Source organism: Xyrauchen texanus, chromosome 17 (assembly GCF_025860055.1).
Source record: "Xyrauchen texanus isolate HMW12.3.18 chromosome 17, RBS_HiC_50CHRs, whole genome shotgun sequence".
NCBI lineage: Eukaryota > Metazoa > Chordata > Actinopteri > Cypriniformes > Catostomidae > Xyrauchen > Xyrauchen texanus.
The window spans coordinates 38,038,700-38,058,345 of NC_068292.1; the positions used below are offsets into that span (position 1 = coordinate 38,038,700).

General features: G+C 35.7%; 2 protein-coding genes across 9 annotated transcripts in view; one reads left to right on the plus strand and one right to left on the minus strand.

Annotated features, from left to right (window-relative positions):
• The window catches only part of LOC127657928 (sodium bicarbonate cotransporter 3-like), a 64,973-nt gene extending 61,459 nt beyond the window's left edge, over window positions 1-3,514 (minus strand). For all 7 annotated transcript variants that reach the window (XR_007972337.1, XM_052146927.1, XM_052146923.1 and 4 more), the window contains exon 1: window positions 3,390-3,514. Coding sequence is in view for 6 of the 7 variants with exons in the window: in XM_052146927.1 (XP_052002887.1) it covers window positions 3,390-3,434 (45 nt within the window). In the remaining variant the exon portion in view is untranslated. The remainder of the gene's footprint in view (window positions 1-3,389) is intronic.
• A 6,384-nt stretch (window positions 3,515-9,898) lies between these two features.
• si:ch211-135n15.2 (uncharacterized protein LOC557207 homolog) lies at window positions 9,899-14,609 on the plus strand. 2 transcript variants are annotated; one of them, XM_052146959.1, is made up of 9 exons: window positions 9,899-10,115; window positions 10,741-12,048; window positions 12,776-12,838; window positions 12,939-12,995; window positions 13,081-13,137; window positions 13,297-13,374; window positions 13,866-13,985; window positions 14,077-14,260; window positions 14,446-14,609. In XM_052146959.1, the coding sequence occupies exons 3-8, from the start codon at window positions 12,776-12,778 to the stop codon at window positions 14,257-14,259; spliced, it is 558 nt and encodes a 185-aa protein (XP_052002919.1). In that variant the 5' UTR covers window positions 9,899-10,115; window positions 10,741-12,048; the 3' UTR covers window position 14,260; window positions 14,446-14,609. The 2 variants fall into 2 exon arrangements, with proteins under 2 accessions (XP_052002919.1, XP_052002920.1); XM_052146960.1 differs by lacking the exon at window positions 13,081-13,137.
• The last annotated feature ends 5,037 nt before the right edge of the window (window positions 14,610-19,646 follow it).

Sequence of the window (19,646 nt, forward strand, 5' to 3'; positions counted from 1 at the left end):
TTTTGGGGTGTTTTCAACTGTGGATAGTACCTGGTACTTTTTTTTTTTTAGTACCACCTCGGTCGAGGTTCCAAGCGAGCCGAGCCGATACTAAATGTGACGTCAAAACCCTGCAGATCACTGATTGACCAGAAAGAATTGTCACAACCAGCGTCACTGGATTTGCAACACGGGACATCAACCCGCTAGTTTTAAAGTTAGCAACAGAGATATCAGTATCATTTGTTCACGCGACTTTCATATTGTAAAAAGAAATGGCTGTGCGCAAAACCACACCATGGTGAATAAACGAGGTGCAGACGTTCCTCTCGTTAGCGATGAACAAAACAACGTGAAACGAAAAAGTCTTTCAGGAAGTTTCTCAGCTTTTGGCCACACACGGCTACACCGGACCTACCAACAGTGTAGGGAAAAAAGTTACAAAAACTTAAGTGACTAAAGAACCATCAAGGACCACAACAGCCGGAGTGGTTCAAACAGAAGAAAGTGGAATGGTTCGACCAAATGGACGCTATCTATGGCAATAGACGAGCAATGGGAGGGAGAGTGCCCTGAACTCGGCCACGGCTTTGTTGGAGTCCAAGATGGAGGATGGTACATTTTGTTACGTTAACTCCATATTCTAATTTAAAGCTTCACTTTATTTAGTTGACCAGTTACTGGAAAGCTTGCTTCTAAAACAACCAGGCCAATTTAACCATTACACTTGTGTAAAATCACCATGCAACACCTGCTTTATGCAGCACAATGAGCTAGTAGCTAACAGCTAGCGGTCGCGTTACTGTTTATGGAAAGTATTACATTACATTTACATTTATTACATTTATGCATTTGGCAGGCGCTTTTTATCCAAAGCAACTTACAGAGCCCTTATTACAGGGACAATCCCCCTGGAGCAACCTGGAGTGCCAACACTTAAGTGCCTTGCTCAAGGACACAATGGTGGTGGCTGTGGGGCTCGAACCAGGGTCCTTCTGATTACCAGATTACCAGTTATATGCTTAGACCACTACACCACCACCACTCCAGTATTGTTTGTTGCATTTAAGCTGGCATGGCAGTAGAGGCTGCACAACTATGACGATCAACCTATAATCCCACCCAAGTTATACCACGTATAATCCAACTGTAACGTGCAGTGGAAAAGTGCCATAAGATTAAGTGAGTAGTATTCAATTGGTCATGTGATCTAAACATGGCAGTCCCCATGAGGAAACCCTCTCCATATAGAACACAACAGCTATTATAGGCTTACTGATATGACTGGAGTCTTCATCTAATGTGAGTAGTCATGATTTTACAGGTACATTTACAGGTTTTTCAGAGTATAACTATTTTTATGATGAAAAGTACTGAGTGCACATTTAAAACATTGCCATGCTTAGTATAAATGCAAGCTTTGTTTGCCTAGGCAAAAGGGTTCTTTAGTTAGTTTAGGACACAATACTAAACTAGTATTAGACTATTGCACAAGCGATGATTGGGCTGAAATAATCCACAACCACTTGGATTTGAGTCAGCTCAAACTCAGTCAACTGTGATTTGCCAACTGGACTGTGGACAACATTATTGTCCATGTGGACAATATGCCCCAACAACAGAAGACAGACCAATGTATAGACAACAGGAGAGTATCTAAATTATCAAAACTGTTAAGGCAAGTTAGAGAGTTACTTCTTTCAATATTTGATCATATTAATCCTGCACCAGCTTAAAAAGTGTAACACTGCTTACAGAATAAATCAATGTAGCAAAGGCCCACTGGTAGCTGTTTATATGACAACAAATGCCCTTATGTTCTGCTTCATAAACTTTGAAAAGGTAAATCCAATGTAACAATATTCACACTGACATTTTCATGTAAATACAACAATCCTAGCACTCACAAATGACAGTTGCTTGACAGGTGACTTTCTTGTGTTCTGTTGGCACATCAAGTAATACGCTCAGAGTTGCCCATGTCTGTCATCGTCAGACCCTCAGAAATCCTAGTTTTGCCTTTTACAAGCTGGCCAATGTCTATTTATGCTGCCTTTTTTTGCAATGAAAATGCACAGCTTTATGAATGTTATGAGACGTAAGATGTCAGTCACTTCTTACTGGCATTGAAGCATATTCTATTTCTCTAACCTATCAATCAAATCAAATCACTTTATTGTAACACTACCATGTAAACAAGTGCAACAGTAGGTGAAAGTCTTCTACAATAGGTTAAAGTCTTGTGTTGAATCATAGCCCTGCGTTGAAGTTTAAAAACAAAATCACCTTTCTAGTGTATTACTGTATTAAGCATAACCTCATTCAGAGTTGTTACTTTTGTCTTTCGGTGAACTTAAAGCGGTAGTACTGTATATAATACACATGAGCCAGTAAAGTTCGTTAAGCCTGTATCTGTTGGCATGGCAAATAAATTGGCATTTATGGTGAAGGGAAGGAAATATTTACCAAAGTCACGGAAATTAAGCTTTTGAGAAAGTGAGAGATTAAATGGGACACGGAAGGGCACTCTATTTCTAAACAAATATGTTAACAACTTATCATGTTAAAGTAAAATACATGTTTTTCTGAGACAGCTAACTCCTTTTTTCATGCAAAATCCTGAATTTTAAAAGTTGTAGACATAAATGTACATTTTGAAACAAATACACTCAATAACCCAACCTTCTAAACTAACTCTAAACATGCACACATTTACGCTTTAAATTGAAAGCTCTTAAGTCCATGTTTCTATAAAAATAATTTTAATTAATGCAAAAAAAATATGATTGAATCAGAGAGAGAGAGAAGAGTGTGTGTGAGTGAGAAAGAGAGAGAGAAAGAGAGAGAGAGAAGTTATAGTTTTGTTTCATTCTTAACCTGGCACCTTATTTTAATTATATTTGTATTGTGATTTGTTACTGTTTATTATTATTATTATTATTATTATTTGTCTTGTCATTATCTGTTTTGTGTATTAATGCTTTGGCAATATTGTATGTAAACACAAATATGTCAATAAAAGTAGGCCTACTTCAAATTGAAAATTGAAATTGAAAAATGAGAGATTCATACTGCGCTCGACGTCTTTCACCGTTATTATGACGTAATGATCTCATCACAGCGGACTTCCTGGCAGAAGCGTGGTCACCCCAAAACAATGAAACTACCCTTCAATGGTAATACAGCCTCACAAGAAAAACATTTAATGTTCACTAAGAAAAGTCTGTGTCGTTAGCAACCCAGTGGAAATGATGCTTTAAAGCAGTAAGCCATAAACTCCCCTCATTCCAGTCTCTCGTTTTCTTTCTTTGAGATGAACGGAAAGATTATGCGCTCGCCGAGATGTTCTACGCTTCCGCAACAACTCAAAAACTCTAGACAAAATAACAACAAAAAAACTTTGTTCTTACTGTCGTCAGGAGGGGTTTCATCTGTTCACTGCTGTCTTCCTCCATTTGTTAAAATTGTGTAGTTCTTCCGTCCCTCGCCGAAGACTGATTTGAATATGATTTTTCGAAATGCCCCTTCGCTCGTGTCACAGCCACTGATAGCTACGAATGGTGTTTTTACATATATTAGGGCTTGGCAAATCCCGCCTTTTACTAGATTGACAGGTGATTCCATCCGTTCACTCGTCGGCAACCGGCTTTTACTAGCCAATTAAATCGTCAGAACGACGCTTTGATATGAATACCAAAAGTGTGTGTGTGTGTGTGTGTGTGTGTGTGTGTGTGTGTGTGTGTGTGTGTGTGTGCGTGTGCGTGTGTGTGTGTGTGTGTGTGTGTGTATGAGCGTGTATTTATCACTTTGTGGGTACCAGATGTCCCCATAAGGACATTTTGTCGGTCCCCATGAGGAAAACAGCTTATAAATCATACTAAAATATGTTTTTTGAAAATGTAAAAATGCAGAATGTTTTCTGTGAGGGTTAGGTTTAGGGGTAGGGTTAGGTTTAGGGGATAGAATATAAAGTTTGTACAGTATAAAAACCATTATGTCTATGGAAAGTCCCCATAAAACATGGAAACACAAAATTTATGTGTGTGTGTGTGTGTGTGTGTGTGTGTGTGTGTGTGTGTGTGTGTGCGCGCGTGTGTGTGCAAGAAGTGGGTTATTTGGCATAATGTGTTATAGGATGAGATGAACAAATCAGGACATCAATGGATAGACTACATGTCTCCAGGCCAACCCAATAATCCTCAACATAAAAAGATTGATTTCCTTGGAAACACTTTATAAAAACATTATTTAAAAAATAACAAAGCATTAGCTAAGACACTGTCTTATGCTATCAGATCATTAGTTAATGTTAATTCAAATAGTCTGAAATGTCATGAAATGTATTTATTAATAATAATAATAATAATAATAATGATAATTGTATTTATACTGTATAGTGCCTTTTCAAAGCTCAAAGACAGTTTACAATCTATCAAATTAATGCAGGAACAAAGTGTAGCACAACAGGCAGTACAAATTAAAGAATAGTATCAACTCAATAATAATGTCAGAGAAAACAAGTACTTATATTTTAACTTATTTTTTATTCTAATTGTTTTTATTATTATTATAGTATTTTTTTATTTTCTCCATGAACTTCCTTGCAGTATATTCAACTCTGGATTTACAGAATAAGGTGTTTCACAAATAACATATATATGTTATTATATCTATCTATCTATCTATCTATCTATCTATCTATCTATCTATCTATCTATCTATCTATCTATCTATCTATCTATCTATACACACAAACATATTTATTTATTTTACTATCACAACTTGAAAATGTTGCTATAAAAAGGAAAATTCCTTTTTTTTTTTTTCTGTTCCCAAATTATATGACAATGGTCAAATTTATTATTAAAATATTTATTTTTATATTTTGAATATCGATAGCCTTGTGTACCTCAACATGGGGAAATAGTTAGACAGCAATAGTTAGATCAAAGCAAAATTTGTCACCATATCCAAACTCATTTTTAAGCTAAATTTGGTGATATGTAAGTAAATAAAATGTAAACTTTTCTGTTTTTTTCAATCACTTTTGACTTTTCATAACATCAAGTATTCTATAATGATTCTATAATATTCTATAACTCCATCATGATCAGTGAAATCAAACTTTTCACATCCTTTGCAAAAATATACTCACCCTGTTGTTTCAAATACTCCATCTTGTCTCTCAATTAATGAGGTCATAAAAACAAAATCGTGTTTAAAATTTTTTTAGATGTAGTAGTAGCCTATATAGTAGCCTAGGTGTATATTGTGGGACGCTGTTGTCTCTGCTTGATAAGTCATGTTGAGTCATTTGACCTAGTTAGTCATGGTATGAGAGACCTGGCTCTTCGAATGGCCTCTTGTTGTCTCATGAATGAATTACAAGATTGTAATTTCATTTTCACATTATAGCTCTTTTGTTACAGTACTGCTAGTCACATCACCGTTTCAATCCCTACAGAAGGATGCCCTCTTGTGGACTTGTGGAATGATCTAAGATAGATGGAGGGAGTTATAAAAAGTGATGTCACCCGATTTTGTGTATGTTCCAGCTTTAAAATATAGATTATTACCATAATGTAGACCATTTTGGATAGACTTGATGTTAGGTTAATTGTATTCCACTTTTTTAAAGAAGCAGTTCAGTTGTAAAATGTATATCCATGCATTATATTAATTAAATTATATGATATATATATATATATATATATATATACATAATTTTTTAACCACTCCACATATTTAATATTTGCAAACTATAGTTTTGGCAAGTTGTTTAGGACATATACTTTGTGCAAGACACAAGTCATTTTTCCAAAAATTGTTTAAGACAGATTGTTTCACTTTTTATTGACTATATCACAATTCCAGTGGGTCAGAAGTTTACATACACTAAGATAACTGTGCCTTTAAGCAGCTTGGAAAACTCCAGAAAATTACATACTGTTACAAATTACAAATACATACTGTATCCTGAAGTTACCAGAACCTGCCAGCTCTGGTCCTGCCCGATGTCCTACTCCCACTACTATGTGTCGCTAAGTAATTACTGCTAACTGCAGCTTATGTCAGCCAGGCATCACAGAAGTCTGCTGCGATTGACATTACAGAACATGAACTGGTGCCAACTCCAACTGTAAGACATGGGATACTTCACTGTCCACTGCCTGAACCTTGATTTAAGTATGGACTTTGGCCAAATGAATCGCCACAAGCTTCCAGTTAGACAGCGGTGCACCAAACTAACCTCTGCCTGAATCATCTTGGCCACAGGATGGACTATAAAACTTAAAATGGATAACATAAATAGAAAACAAAATTGCCAACTAATGCCTTCATCTGCCAAATAAAGGACAATGAATCTGTGTGCACATTTGCAGTTAGTTCAGGATGGACTTATAGTCATTAATCTTTCAGTTCATACAAAATCGTTTTGTTTAAACATTGGCCACCAACATCTACTTAGTTTAATTATATAAACCATGACTTGTACTACACATAGAAAATTAATATTGGCATTATAGTCATGTTGTTTTGCCAGCATAATTCTCCCGAAGTTATTTTTCTCTATTAACTACAATGCATCTTTGGAGCTTTGTGTTCCTTGCCAACAGTTGCCTTTTGACTGTTGACGAGGGGACTTAAGACAAATGTTGAAATGGTAAATTGGTAAATTGGTCAGCAGCCATATCACCCTGCAGCTCTTGCCTGTTGCCCACTAAAGCTAAGCAGGGTTGAGGCTGGCCAGTATCTGGATGGGAGAACTGCTGGGGAAAATTAAGGTTACTGCTGGAAGTGGTATTAGGGAGGCAAGCAGGGGGTGTTCACCCTGTGGTCTGTGTTGGTCCTAATGCCCCACTATACTTTAAAAAAAGCACTGTATTTTGGATGAGATGTTAAACTGAGGTCCTGACTCTCTGTGGTCATTAAAAATCCCAGGGCACTTCTTCTAAAGAATAGGGGTATAACCCCTGTGTCCTGGCCAAATTCCCTCCATTGACCCTTATCTATCATGGCCTCCTAATAATCTCCATCCCTGAATTGGCTACATCAGAATCAGAATCAGCTTTATTGCCAAGTATGCTTACACATACAAGGAATTTGTCTTGGTGACAGGAGCTTCCAGTCTACAACAATACAAACAATACCAAAAACAGCAGCAAGACATAGGTAATTAAAAACAAAAAAGAAAACAAAATAAATAATTATACGTACATACACTCACCTTCATACACACCCACATACACACACGTAGTGCAAATCTAATACAGTCTGTTATATAGAGAACAAAAAACAGTATAAATGTACAGAGCAATGTAAGTAATGGCAGAAGTGGATATGTTGGATAATATAAATTAAAATTAAACTGTGTATTGCACATCATTATTGCTCAATGGGGCAATTTAATTGTTCATTAGATGGATGGCCTGAGGGAAAAAACTGTTCCTGTGTCTGACGGTTCTGGTGTTCAGAGCTCTGAAGCGCCGGCCAGAAGGCAACAGTTCAAAAAGGTAGTGGGCAGGGTGAGTGGGATTCAGAGTGATTTTACCAGCCCTTTTCTTCACTCTGGAAGTGTATAGTTCTTGAAGGGGGGCAGGGGCAACCAATAATCCTCTCAGCAGACCGAACTGTCCTTTGTAGTCTTCTAATGTCTGATTTCGTAGCTGCACCAAACCAGACAGTTATTGAAGTGCAGAGGACAGACTCAATGACTGCTGAATAGAACTGTTTCAGCAGCACTGGTGGCAGGTTGAACTTCCTCAGCTGGCGAAGGAAGTTAAACCTCTGCTGGGCCTTTTTCACAATGGAGTCGATGTGTATCTCCCACTTCAGGTCCTGTGAGATGCCCTGTCCGTCAGAATGGTAATCCACTGACAGGTAGAGGTGGGAACAGGGAGTTAGTTGGTTTAACTTATTCCGGAGTATATCTGGTATGATTGTGTTGAAAGCCGAGCTGAATTCCACAAAAAGGATCCTTATATATGTCCCCGGTCTGTCCAGGTGTTGCAGGATGTGATGCAAACCCATGTTGACTGCATCATCCACAGACCTGTTTGCTCGATAAGCAAATTGAAGGGGGTCCAGAAAGGGTCCAGTGATGTCCTTCAGGTGGGCCAATACCAGTCTCGCAAATGACTTCATGACCACAGATATCAGGGCGACAGGTGGTCATGACAGGTGGTCATGACTCTACTGTCCTCTCCGCCAATAGCTAGTGTGTGGTGAGTGTTCTGGTGCACTATGGCTGCCGTTGCATTATCCAGGTGGATGCTGCACACTGATGGTTGTTAAGGAGAGTCCCCCTATACTATGTAGGGTGCCTAGAAAAGCAATATATAAATGTAAGGAATAATTATTATTATTATTTTTGAGGCATAATCTATAATCATGTTTTTAATCAAATCGCACTATAAATACTGTAAGACATTACAGACAATATAAAAACTAATTTCTTCAGAATTTAGAATATTTTCTTCAGATGCTGATAATTTGAACTGTAAGGCAGTGATTTTTCACTACAGTGGTTCGAGCAGTAGGATTGCCGAGAAGTCTAAAGAAATGTTAACAGCATGATAATATAAAACCTTCTGCTACTTATACCAATGACAGAATATGCGCAGTTAAAATAGCTAATAATGTGGGAGAGCATTGTTTAGGTCCATACTATGACCTTTTTGTAATGCAATATAAAAGTATGCAGTTTTTTACTGCGAGAGAGACATGGATTAAAAGAAAAGTTTAATAACAGTTTAGCCTTACAATGTTAAAGTAGATGGTTACAATTTAGACATAATTGTTACAAAATGGATGTATGAAATATGTATGTGAAATCAGTATGCATACTACATGAATGAAAGAGAATGGAGGATAGAAAGAGTAAGTGAAGGTAGAGAGAGAGATGCCATTGAGAGCTAGAGTCTAGGCCAGATGGTCTTTAACTCAGTCACCCAAGAGCAGAGCCCAAAGAGAAGAGACAGAGAAAAGATTGAGAGGAAGAGGCAAAAAGAGCCCAGAGCACAAGTTACAATCTTGTTTTATCCTTCCCTTGACCATGTGACCACAAACAGACCTGATCCATTTGAACTGACCAATCAGCAGTCCACCTTCAAACCCCCACTGTATTCAAGTTGCTACCATTTACAGAGTCCCAGTACATAACACCTCAGCCAGTAGGCTGATAGATCACTATCAGCACTCTCTGGAATGCAAGAAGACAGTTTTCACAATGGAATAAGGGTTGTAACATAGAAATGAATTTCTTGTTCATTTTCAATCCTACAGAACAGATTGTAAATTGAGGGCAGAAATGTTGCTACATATTGTATGTATTCTGTACACCTTTCCTCTGTCTCTCTGTGTTTCTGCGTTAGACCAAAGCGTAGTGAGGCAGCTTTAATAGAGTGACTGTGCAAGCCGTGTGCAGTATATATGTCTTGAAACCTTCTCATTATTTGCTCATTGTTTTGTTGGTGACTGTGATAATTGCATAAATGTACTGTGTGGAAGGTTGGTTTGTGAGTTCACATTCATACTGTATAATCTTTGGTTGTTATAAAGATTTTACAGAAACAGTTTTGGTTTGCAATGAAGGTACTCAAGCATGAGACTCAATCTCTAAGTTTCACCTGTGCAGATCTTATGTACATTGTCAATAAACTTGCTCCTCCCCAACTCTTGTTTGGATCATCATAAAGTAGTTATGTTACTATGTTACTGTACCCTAACTAAATCCTTATCTTTGGGTTGTACTTTTAGTTGCTCTGTTTTATAAGACTACAAACTAAATCAACCATTTCCACCCAAATTGCATGTGTCATCTGAGCAACTTTTCAAGCTAATCTTGATTTTCAGCTCTGAGATGTAAACAGTGATAATGGGTCCCCACCACTGAATAATCTTTGGCTGACAGGAAAAAGAAAGCATGCTGTTAACATGTTTCTCACAGTGTTTTAAACCCTAAAAAGGTAAAGAGAAGTGTTTATAACTAATAAAATACATTGTAGTGCATAATCTTCCTGTCTGTAATGCTGATACAGGATATGACTCTCTTTATTTTTGTGGTAAGTGACATTCTGGTCTTCATCTTCTCTGTGATCATTGCCTCATATTTCTGTGACTGCTTCAGGACAAAGGTAAAACTCATCGAGTTTCATTCAAAGATTCCCATCTAGAAAAAGTTGTGTGCTCATGTGTCAAACATTTGTGTCCGCCACCATTTGACACTCCGACTCTCAATATTGTCCTTGTGGGACAATAAGGCTATCTGTACTTTCACCAAATCACAATCCAGTGATTAATATGAAAATGGCAGATTGTCTTGGAAACACTGTGTATAATGGATTTTATTAATAACATAAAAAAAATCACAGACCATTCTGATTTGGTCCGTTTTGGTCCGTTTACGAATATGAAAAGACATTAGGATGTCAGCCTCTGGTATTTGTGCAGTGATTCTAAATTGTTAAAGCCCCTTCTCACCCGAGACACTGCAGATAAAACAATTATAACAAAATATATTTTATATATATATATATATATATATATATATATATATATATATATATATATATATATATATATATACATGTATTATAAGTTTACATGTATTATAAGTATAAAAATAGATGACATATGAGTTGCACACGTATAGTAAAAAATTAAAACAGCATAATTTTTTCATGTCAATAGATGAATTGTGATCACATTGATGTGTAATAAAGGTTAAGCATTGGCTCTGTTCTCTACCTCTCAAACAAGACCTGACATGGTCAGTTATATGAACACAGATGTGCCTTACGTGACTGTCAGCAATTTTATTCTTCTGTGCTAACAAAGCCCTTCTGCACTTCCATCAAACTATGATCCTGTCTCATTACCTCCACCAAACTACAATCAAGTCTCAACTGCACCTCCACCAAAATATAATACAGTCTCCAGTGCACCTCCACCAAATACAGTATGTCCAGGATAATTTGCACCAACACCAAACTATGTGGTAATTAAGGTAAATTTTGAGTAACCAGAAGAAATCATAGAATTCAGATGTAGAATATACTGTAAATCACCTTACATTTAATGCTTTCTGTTCATTACAGACCTTGATCAAACCAGTGATGTCTGTCATGAGAAAATTATGCCCCCAAAACTATTTGTATCTTCGTTTCAATTGCATGGCATAAAACTAACAAAAAGCTGCAATGTGTTTTACAGCTCTGACCCACTGTGAGCTGCTATTGAATTATGAGCAATGTTCAGAGCCATCTGTACCTTCTGTTCCAGAGTCGAAGACTGGACAACCAGATGATGAACCAGATCTCAGCCAAGAAATATAGTTTCTATACCCTTGAATAGAAATAGAGCTTTTACTCCCTATACAACAGTTATTTCCAGTCAACTTATTTGATTGATCAAAGGGTATTCAAAGAAGAGTGCTTTGCTTATATAATGTAAAACAGCACTGAAATGTTGCACTGTTTGACCCATAAGTCTGCTTGTCTCTGTTCTACATAGAAGTCCATTGCTTGATTCTGCTTTGGCTTATTTTGGAACTATTTTCATTGGCAGAGCAAACGTAAACAAAAACAAAATATTAACAAAATAGCTTTTCATTTTGTGTTTGAAATGTCTGCTTCTTGAATATTAACTTCTTGTGTAGAACTGTTATTTATAAGCAATAACCCAATCATATTTAAAACAGTTGCATATTTTAAACATTTATTGATGCTGTGATGCTGTAGGCTTCCATTATAAGTTCATTACTGTGCATACTGTACTTTTGTTTCTAATAATCAAATATGTTGTGTTTTAGTTTGACATTTATGACATTTTCGAGAGAAAAGATAAAAGTTATCACTGCATACTGGAATAGGCTACTCATCCCAAACATTTTCTATGCATATTTCTCTTACCCTGAGGAGGTTGTCTTCCTGTGATTGTGTTGCTGATGGTGGAGTCTCATAAACTTCTTCTGACCTAACAAAAAACCCAGCCAGAGAAAAATAAACAAATGGATGAAAGAGAAAATGAAATTAAAAGATCTAATACAAGTGCAACATCAACATCAAGGTAAAGCAATCTCTTAATGTAGTGATTATTTTCTTCAGAATGTATATAGTTCTGTTACAAAATGCTACAATGTTACATATTTAATATTTGTGAAATAGGTGTGACAATGCTAACTATATATAACAAGTTACTTAAAACCAAAACATCTCTTTATTTGCTCAATGTTACTGAAGTCACTTCACTAACTGTAATTTTTTATAAATAAATAGTGTGAAAAGTTTTGTGATTAAAAACGCCTTAAACAAATAATAAGCTAAATAATATATTTTTTTGTTTAACCATCTTTACATTAATTTACATATAAATAATCAAACCACAAAATGATGACTTTTTGGATAAATTTTCTGTTACAAGGTAATTTCTTTGAAGCTACTTTGAAATGATCTGTGATGTGAAAGTCTATATAAATAAAAATTACTTGACTTGAGTATTAAATAAACATGTTCATCTTTTTTGGAAAGCCATTCAATCAACACTAACCAAACTAAACCCTTAGCAGTAGGTTGTAAGCTACTGTGAGATGCTGTGGATAAAAAGTGTTTTGTAAAGAACCAACTAAATAAATCACCAATTTCTGTCCTCGTGTTCTCATTAGCTACTCATATGTCCTCTTATAATGAAAGTGAAATGCTGGTTCCCATCATTGAGACTTCTTTGGCTGACTGGAAAGAGAATGCAGTAAATGCATTGTATTAACACATATCTCTCTCTCTCGATGTGTTTAAAGATGGCAAGATGCCACCTACATGGGAAGTCCACGTTCCTAAAGATAAGGCCAAAGATATTTGGGGTAAATCAAACTGATCCATTTCAAGTGCTTCTAAGTATTAAGTATTGATGTTTTCAGGGTGATGAAAAAATATACACTATCTCTTCTTTTTATCTTACAGGTTATGGAAATGTTGATAGGTTTTGTGGCTATTTTCTTATCAGTCGTCAGTGGTTTTGTAAGTCTTTCATTCATTTTCACATCAGAACAACATTCTACAGTGATTTTGAAATCCTAAACAATATTTATTTTCTTCACTGTAGTCAATTTTAACTGGAGCTGTAACGCTTTCAGCTGCTTGCATACGTAACAAGTGTCTGGTTAGTCGGGATATAGCTTTAAGTATTTTACATTTACATTTATTTAATTTAGTCTTTTTAATGATAGCAATAGTAAAGAGTAAAATGCATTATGCTTACATAAGTGGCATTTATTTATTTATTTTACCATGTTTCCTAAGCAGATTTGTCTTATTTCAGGTGAGAACCTCTCAAATAATGAACTATCTCAGTGCAATAACAACTGCTATTTCGCTCCCTGTTCACTGTCAACATGAGGTAAGTGCCATATACAGTAAATTTCCTATAAAATCTAAAAATGACTTGTAGCCGTGTACTTAACAGAACCAAACTTACAAGAAAAAGCTTAAATCTGATCAACAGGCTAAATGTTTTTTTCAAATAGCACATTGTAAACAAGCTTTAGGTAACCTAAAATGTGCTTCATGTAGTAACATCTAAATTAACTGGATTAATTTAAAGTTATTAAAAACTATTATTTAATACAGCTGAATTAATCTGACTATATTAGGTTACAACAATAATGTTTTTGTTAGATCTGGTAGAAACTGCTCCACAGCATAAACTAACGACTGTAAATATTCAATTTAACAGTGCAGTAGCCCAATTATTCCAGTTTATACTCGTATGTTCTTCACTGGTTAGATCGACCATGTGCAGTTTCTGACAATTTCTTTAAGATAAATATTAATAACAACTAATAAAAAGCATTTTAACTCATAATTGCCCTGTCTCTAATACTGACTCAGGGTGTGACTCTCTATATCCTTGTGATCTGCGATGGTCTGGTCTTCATTCTCTCTGTGATTGTCGCTTCAACTGCCTGCCGTTGTCACTGCTACAGACCAAGAAAACACACTCATCGAGAGGTTAAAACATTCTCATCATTACCTGCTAAAAAAGATCAAGTGAGATCAAATGGATGTAAAATATACATGCTGTGTTGTTTATGTTCTGCAGTTAAGACTGGCTCGCAGGCAAGACCATGAAGAGATCAGTCACATAAACATCTCTGGGCCTCCCGTGACTGTCAACAATTATATATTTTTGGCCCAACCAAACACTGCTGCAATTCCAACAGTTTTTTGTTCAGTCCAGGACATGCTGCCACCAGCACACGGTCCAGCCTCTACTAGAATATGAGGTAGTTATGAGTAATTTTGGGCAACATAAAGAAATCAGGAACTATAGATACAACCATGAATTAAAACAATTTGCCATTAGAAGATAATCTTCAAACTGATCTAATTTCAATTGAGAAAAAGTTCAAGTGTGAGTTGTTTTTGCAGTATGAACAACCTTCACAGGCCACTGTACCTTTTGTTTTAGACCTGACAACTGGAGGAAATAAGACGAAGCAGATATCAACCCAAACCCAAAATTGGTATATGTCTCATCACTGTCATGACTGCTATGTTGCTCGGAACTGCACACAAGACTTTCACCTACTGTTGCACTTTTGTATATGGTCGTGTGACAATAAAAGTGATTTGAAACCCCATATGAGTCTGACCTAGAATATATACTTCAAGATATGTGTTGCATATCCCAGATTTGTAACCAGTAGACCTTTTGATCCAAAGCTTTTATAATATTATAACAGTTTCCTCATGTTTAGGTGTTTGTCTAAAAGGTTCAATGACATTAGAGCAGTGCTGTGATTTCAGTTACTGCGCAGCCACCACCTGTGATCACTCCTAAATACATTTTTTAACATGTTTTTGACAACTTTATTTACTTCTTGAACACTTCTAGGAAGGATCTTTTAAAAGACAGAGTGTATTTGTTGATCTTTATGGCAATATTTATAAAACTCTTTATAACACACAACAAAATATTAGGTAAGTTGTGAATTGTTTGAAACCTAACAGTGATTTTGCCATTGTGACTTCACCACAGGTGGATTAGAACCTACATGAATCCTTGTTAAGATGTTAAGATGTTGTTTTATTGTTTTAACCTCTCTCTGGCACATTGGTATATTGTATACCATGGTTCTTATTACCATATTTGAACATCATTGCATTTTATAAAAGAATACCATGGCGTAACACGTCCCAAAACATGTTATTATCTTTGTAGGCTGGTTCTTTTTAATGTAAAGATCAGCTTTTACATATTCTGTCACCATAGCTTTACCTGACTCTCTAAAATCTTCATGTCAAGAATTCCATTCTCATGTTGTTCTGTTATGTGTGCAGTATCCATATGATCCAGCAAAGGGCGCAACAAGACAATATAACTCTGGAGATGAACTTTTGTGCCATAAATAGGCCATATGAATACGTTGGCTTTTGTGTGGTATGGCATAGGTGTAACTCTCAGTTTAAACTGGACCTGAGTGACACAACCGACCCAGAAAATCTCAATCTTTTCAACCTTAAAGTTTGTTTGAGTCCTTTAAGGCAATAATGAAAACATGGACTGATATCAGGAAAAATATTGCAGGTAAAAGTGAAATTCATAATTGTTCTTCAGTTGTCTCCACGGAATGATTAGCCCATACTGTAGATTTGATTAATATGTTTCTGATTTAATACTATCAGACGTTGGGTCTGTAAATTAAAATGAACAATTTCTCATCCTAATTTTGTGTTCAGTTTTAAAGGGAGTAGGCCTACTGAGTTATCCAGAAAACAGCTGTGAATGTTTTTCTCTTTTTCAGTGTTGTTGCTTTATTAATATTCCCTATACACATTTATATTAATCATATTTGCATTCTAATGGACTGTGGTTACATATGCAATATATTAGATACCGTGTGCCCCTTTGTTTTTCCTTGTTATTTTTAAAACATTATAAGTGAATCTGGACTTTATATGCATCAAACGATCATGTCTTGTGCATGCACTCTTTATACGTACAGCATGGTATAACCATAACAAATAAAAAATATTTGTTCTGCATAAAGTGAGATTTTGTCCAATATATAGCTTGAATGCAGCAAGCGATGTCGAAAATGTTATCTGCAACCACTAATCTAGAATCTTTTTTTTTTTTTTTACGTTTCACTTCTCGTTAAGGTGTTCACTTGGCTTTGGGAAATTGACCAGCTGTTATGTGTCACTTTATTCTGAAGCAGAAATCGAAAGCAACAGGCGGTCGATGAAGTGAGATAATCCGTAATGAAATTCTCTGTGTGAGAGCGGAAATCTTTACCAATCAAATGATCAGTTGTAGCCTACAATAGAGGCATAAAAGCAGAATTCTCCGCCTGCAAATTAGGACACACTGATCTGAAAGATCATACATGTTTATTGGTTTTGTGTGTGTAAGCCGGGATTCAAGAAAAACTGCTTATTACTGCCAACATACCTATTATTAGACAATTGAGGGTGCTCAACCCCAGAGAATCGGACCAGCATAGCTGGCAACTGCACTAACATGATGGCAAAACAACAAGATATATTACTTATCTGTTTTTATCGAATAGTAGCATACTAGCTCATCTTTTGCTACACTACATCGCGTAGCACATCCTCGTGCTCTCTGGCAATGTGACGTGTACGAGTCTCTCAACACGCTTTCGACTTCTTCGTTCTTTGATTTATACTGTGCATTTATTGAAGTTATAAGGTTTGCGACATCACTAAAACAATGTTAGAGCTTCCTAACCTCAGGCCTATTGCTTATTTAGCAGATTCACAAACCAGCATATCTTTCCTTTTCACCTTAAAAGCTTATTTAGGGTTTATCGTTCATTATCAATAATGGTGTGCTATGATGGTCAACGGCGTTTAACAACGATAGTTTTTAACTTTACATCATCTACAATGTGCAGAATTATCTGATGTTCATGACAAACAAAATTATGTGAATTTTGATACTGTTTCCGTGTGTTGCAGACACTTCACTCAATATAATTTCACGTGTTCACAAATAGGTCTTGGCATTTCCAATATGGCGGACACTGATAAATATTGCGCTCCATTGCACCAGTTGATAATGTGGTATGTAGATATTGATATCATCCCAGTTCATTCCATAAAGCTTTAGTTTCCATTACATTGTATAAAACATAGTTGAAAACACAACAATAGTCAAAAATAATGGTTTGTACCAGATTTAGAGTGAAAAAATGTTGATCAGTTTTTTCACCAAGACCTATTATATCACTACTGAAGATATTTAAACACTGGAGTGATATGGATTACTTCTATTTTTTCTTTTATGTGGTTTATGGAGCTACAATGGTCTGATCAACATTCACTTGCATTCTGTGGATCAGCTGAGATATTCTTCTAAAAATCTATGTTAGTGTTCTGCTGAAGAAAGAAAGTCATACACACCTGGGATGGCATGAGGGTGAGTAAATGATGAGAGAATTTAATTTAAATTTAAAGACGTTTTCAAAATTTCGTCATTTGTGTACTTATCCTGGACGTTTCAACCGAGTGGAGAGCGTGAGATTACTTCGGTATCGTGGCAACAAGAAAATATCACACAAGAGGTCTCCACCCACTTGTGAACCCCTCACGTTGGAATATAGTTAAAACAGACTTAAATATTGATCTATTTTCACTTTATAAGACATTCATTTAACGGCTGGAGTCGTAGTGATGACGTTTATGCTGATTGCCTGTGATTTTTGGAGCTTCAAAAGAGAAATCTCCATTCACTTACATTTTATGGACCTACTGAGCTGAGATAAAAAAAAAATTCAAATGTGTTCTGGTGAAGAAAAAAAGTCATACACACATGGGATATCATGAGGGTGAGTAAATAATGAGAGAACTTTCATTTTTGAATGAACTATCCCTTTAAAGCACCCATATCTCTTCAGAATGAGATGAAAGCTCATGAAGAGAATATTATTCCCCTGCAGTTCATCATAGATATACCAACACAAAGTGCACTTTTAAAACTTTAATACTTTTTAAAATTATTTGCTTACTACATTTGACCTGTGTATTACACTAAACATACAAAATAACGAGAAATAGTTCATCCATAATTCATTATATTATGCATTGGTATTGTAATTGTGCGCTTCAGTTTGAATTGTGTACAGCACCTAAAATATCCATTACACTATTAACATTTTTTCACGTATACCTGAACACAATTTCAATGCAATTTAAATGGATTTGTACAGCAGGTCAGGTGAACTTATTTCAGATACTTAGTTGCAAACATTAAGAAACAAATCAAACTCCAATGACTCGTTTTTCTCACTGTATGTTAAATGAAGAGAGGAGAATAGATAAAAACCAATGAATTCACAGCAAGAGTGGCCAATTCCTGTAATTGCAGGATGACAAAGTGCTGAGATAATCTGAGAAAACGTCCTCCTTACAAAGATCTGGTCATCAGGCTGTCAGGTAAACTGGAGAACGTTGGTTTATCATAATCGGTTTGGCAGATGATTTCAGGAAGATTGCTCTGGTCAGTGAGATCCTTATGCTCAGTTCTGTTCAAAATGTATATCCTACAAAAATCCTTGAACACAAAAGCTACCATCAAATTGAAATTGCACCACCAACAATTTGGCATGAAACATGAAAATTCATTGAAAATAAAAATAAAAAACAACAAGAATAAACCCCTAAATAAAATATTCCTCTTTTTGTGCTCATGATTCAAGTACACAAAGTACAATTTACATCAATTGTAAAACATCTCATAGCAGAAGCACTAAATTCATTCACATCATAAGCTTGAGTTGAACTATGTGTTTGACATGGGCACATTGTGCACTGCAGCTCTCAAGGGAAATTCATTTTCATGTATTTTGTGCAGACATTCAGAGTGTAAACAGAGCTCCCAGCTCATCCAAACTATTTACCGCAGCATGTTCCACAGATATGTGTCAGAGTGATTGTTCACATTAACAATAATAATTATATGAAATCAGTGCTGTGGCAGCACATAATATTGCACGTTCAAATGCTTGAGACACAATTGTTCTCTGTACAGTATGTACACAATATCTGTCCTCTGTGTCCCCAGAGGGAGTGTGTGTTATGTGAGGGGTTTCTATCTCCTCTCCCATTACAAGGTTCAGGGCGGATCAGCACGGGTTTTGGATGGGTTTCAAAAAGCGTCTTTTTGATTTTGAGTTTCAGGAATTGCACTTTGCTTGTTTTGTTTGGAGAGTTTAAGAATGATAGGTGCCCATCCAAAAGCCCTGAAACATAAAGTACATAGAACAATTTAAAAATGTTGTTATGTAGTAACAGTTTTTTTTTATTGATGTGATCAAATCAGAGATCACATAATAATTCCTGTAAAACACTTCTCATACTTATCTAGTTTAAACTAGTTTCTGCACTTTCATTGTGCAATTAAAAGTTCATCAAAAACGTAATTTCTTACAGGAATATGCAGCAGTCAGCCATCTCCGTTCGTCTCTAGGGCACATCCCATGGAAAAATCAGGAAGCTTGTCATTGACAAAATAGAATTTCTGCAATGACCAAAATTCCGAAACTTTTGTACAAAAAAAAAAAAAAAAATATATATATATATATATATATATATATATATATATATATATATATATATATATATATATATATATATATATACAAA

Excerpts from the sequence above, each read along its gene's own strand:
- si:ch211-135n15.2 (XM_052146959.1), top strand. The coding sequence starts at position 12,776 with ATGGCAAGATGCCACCTACATGGGAAGTCCACGTTCCTAAAGATAAGG. Across the intron at positions 12,996-13,080 it reads TATCAGTCGTCAGTGGTTTT|TCAATTTTAACTGGAGCTGT; the intron begins GTAAGTCTTTCA and ends TCTTCACTGTAG. Across the intron at positions 13,986-14,076 it reads GAAAACACACTCATCGAGAG|TTAAGACTGGCTCGCAGGCA; the intron begins GTTAAAACATTC and ends TATGTTCTGCAG.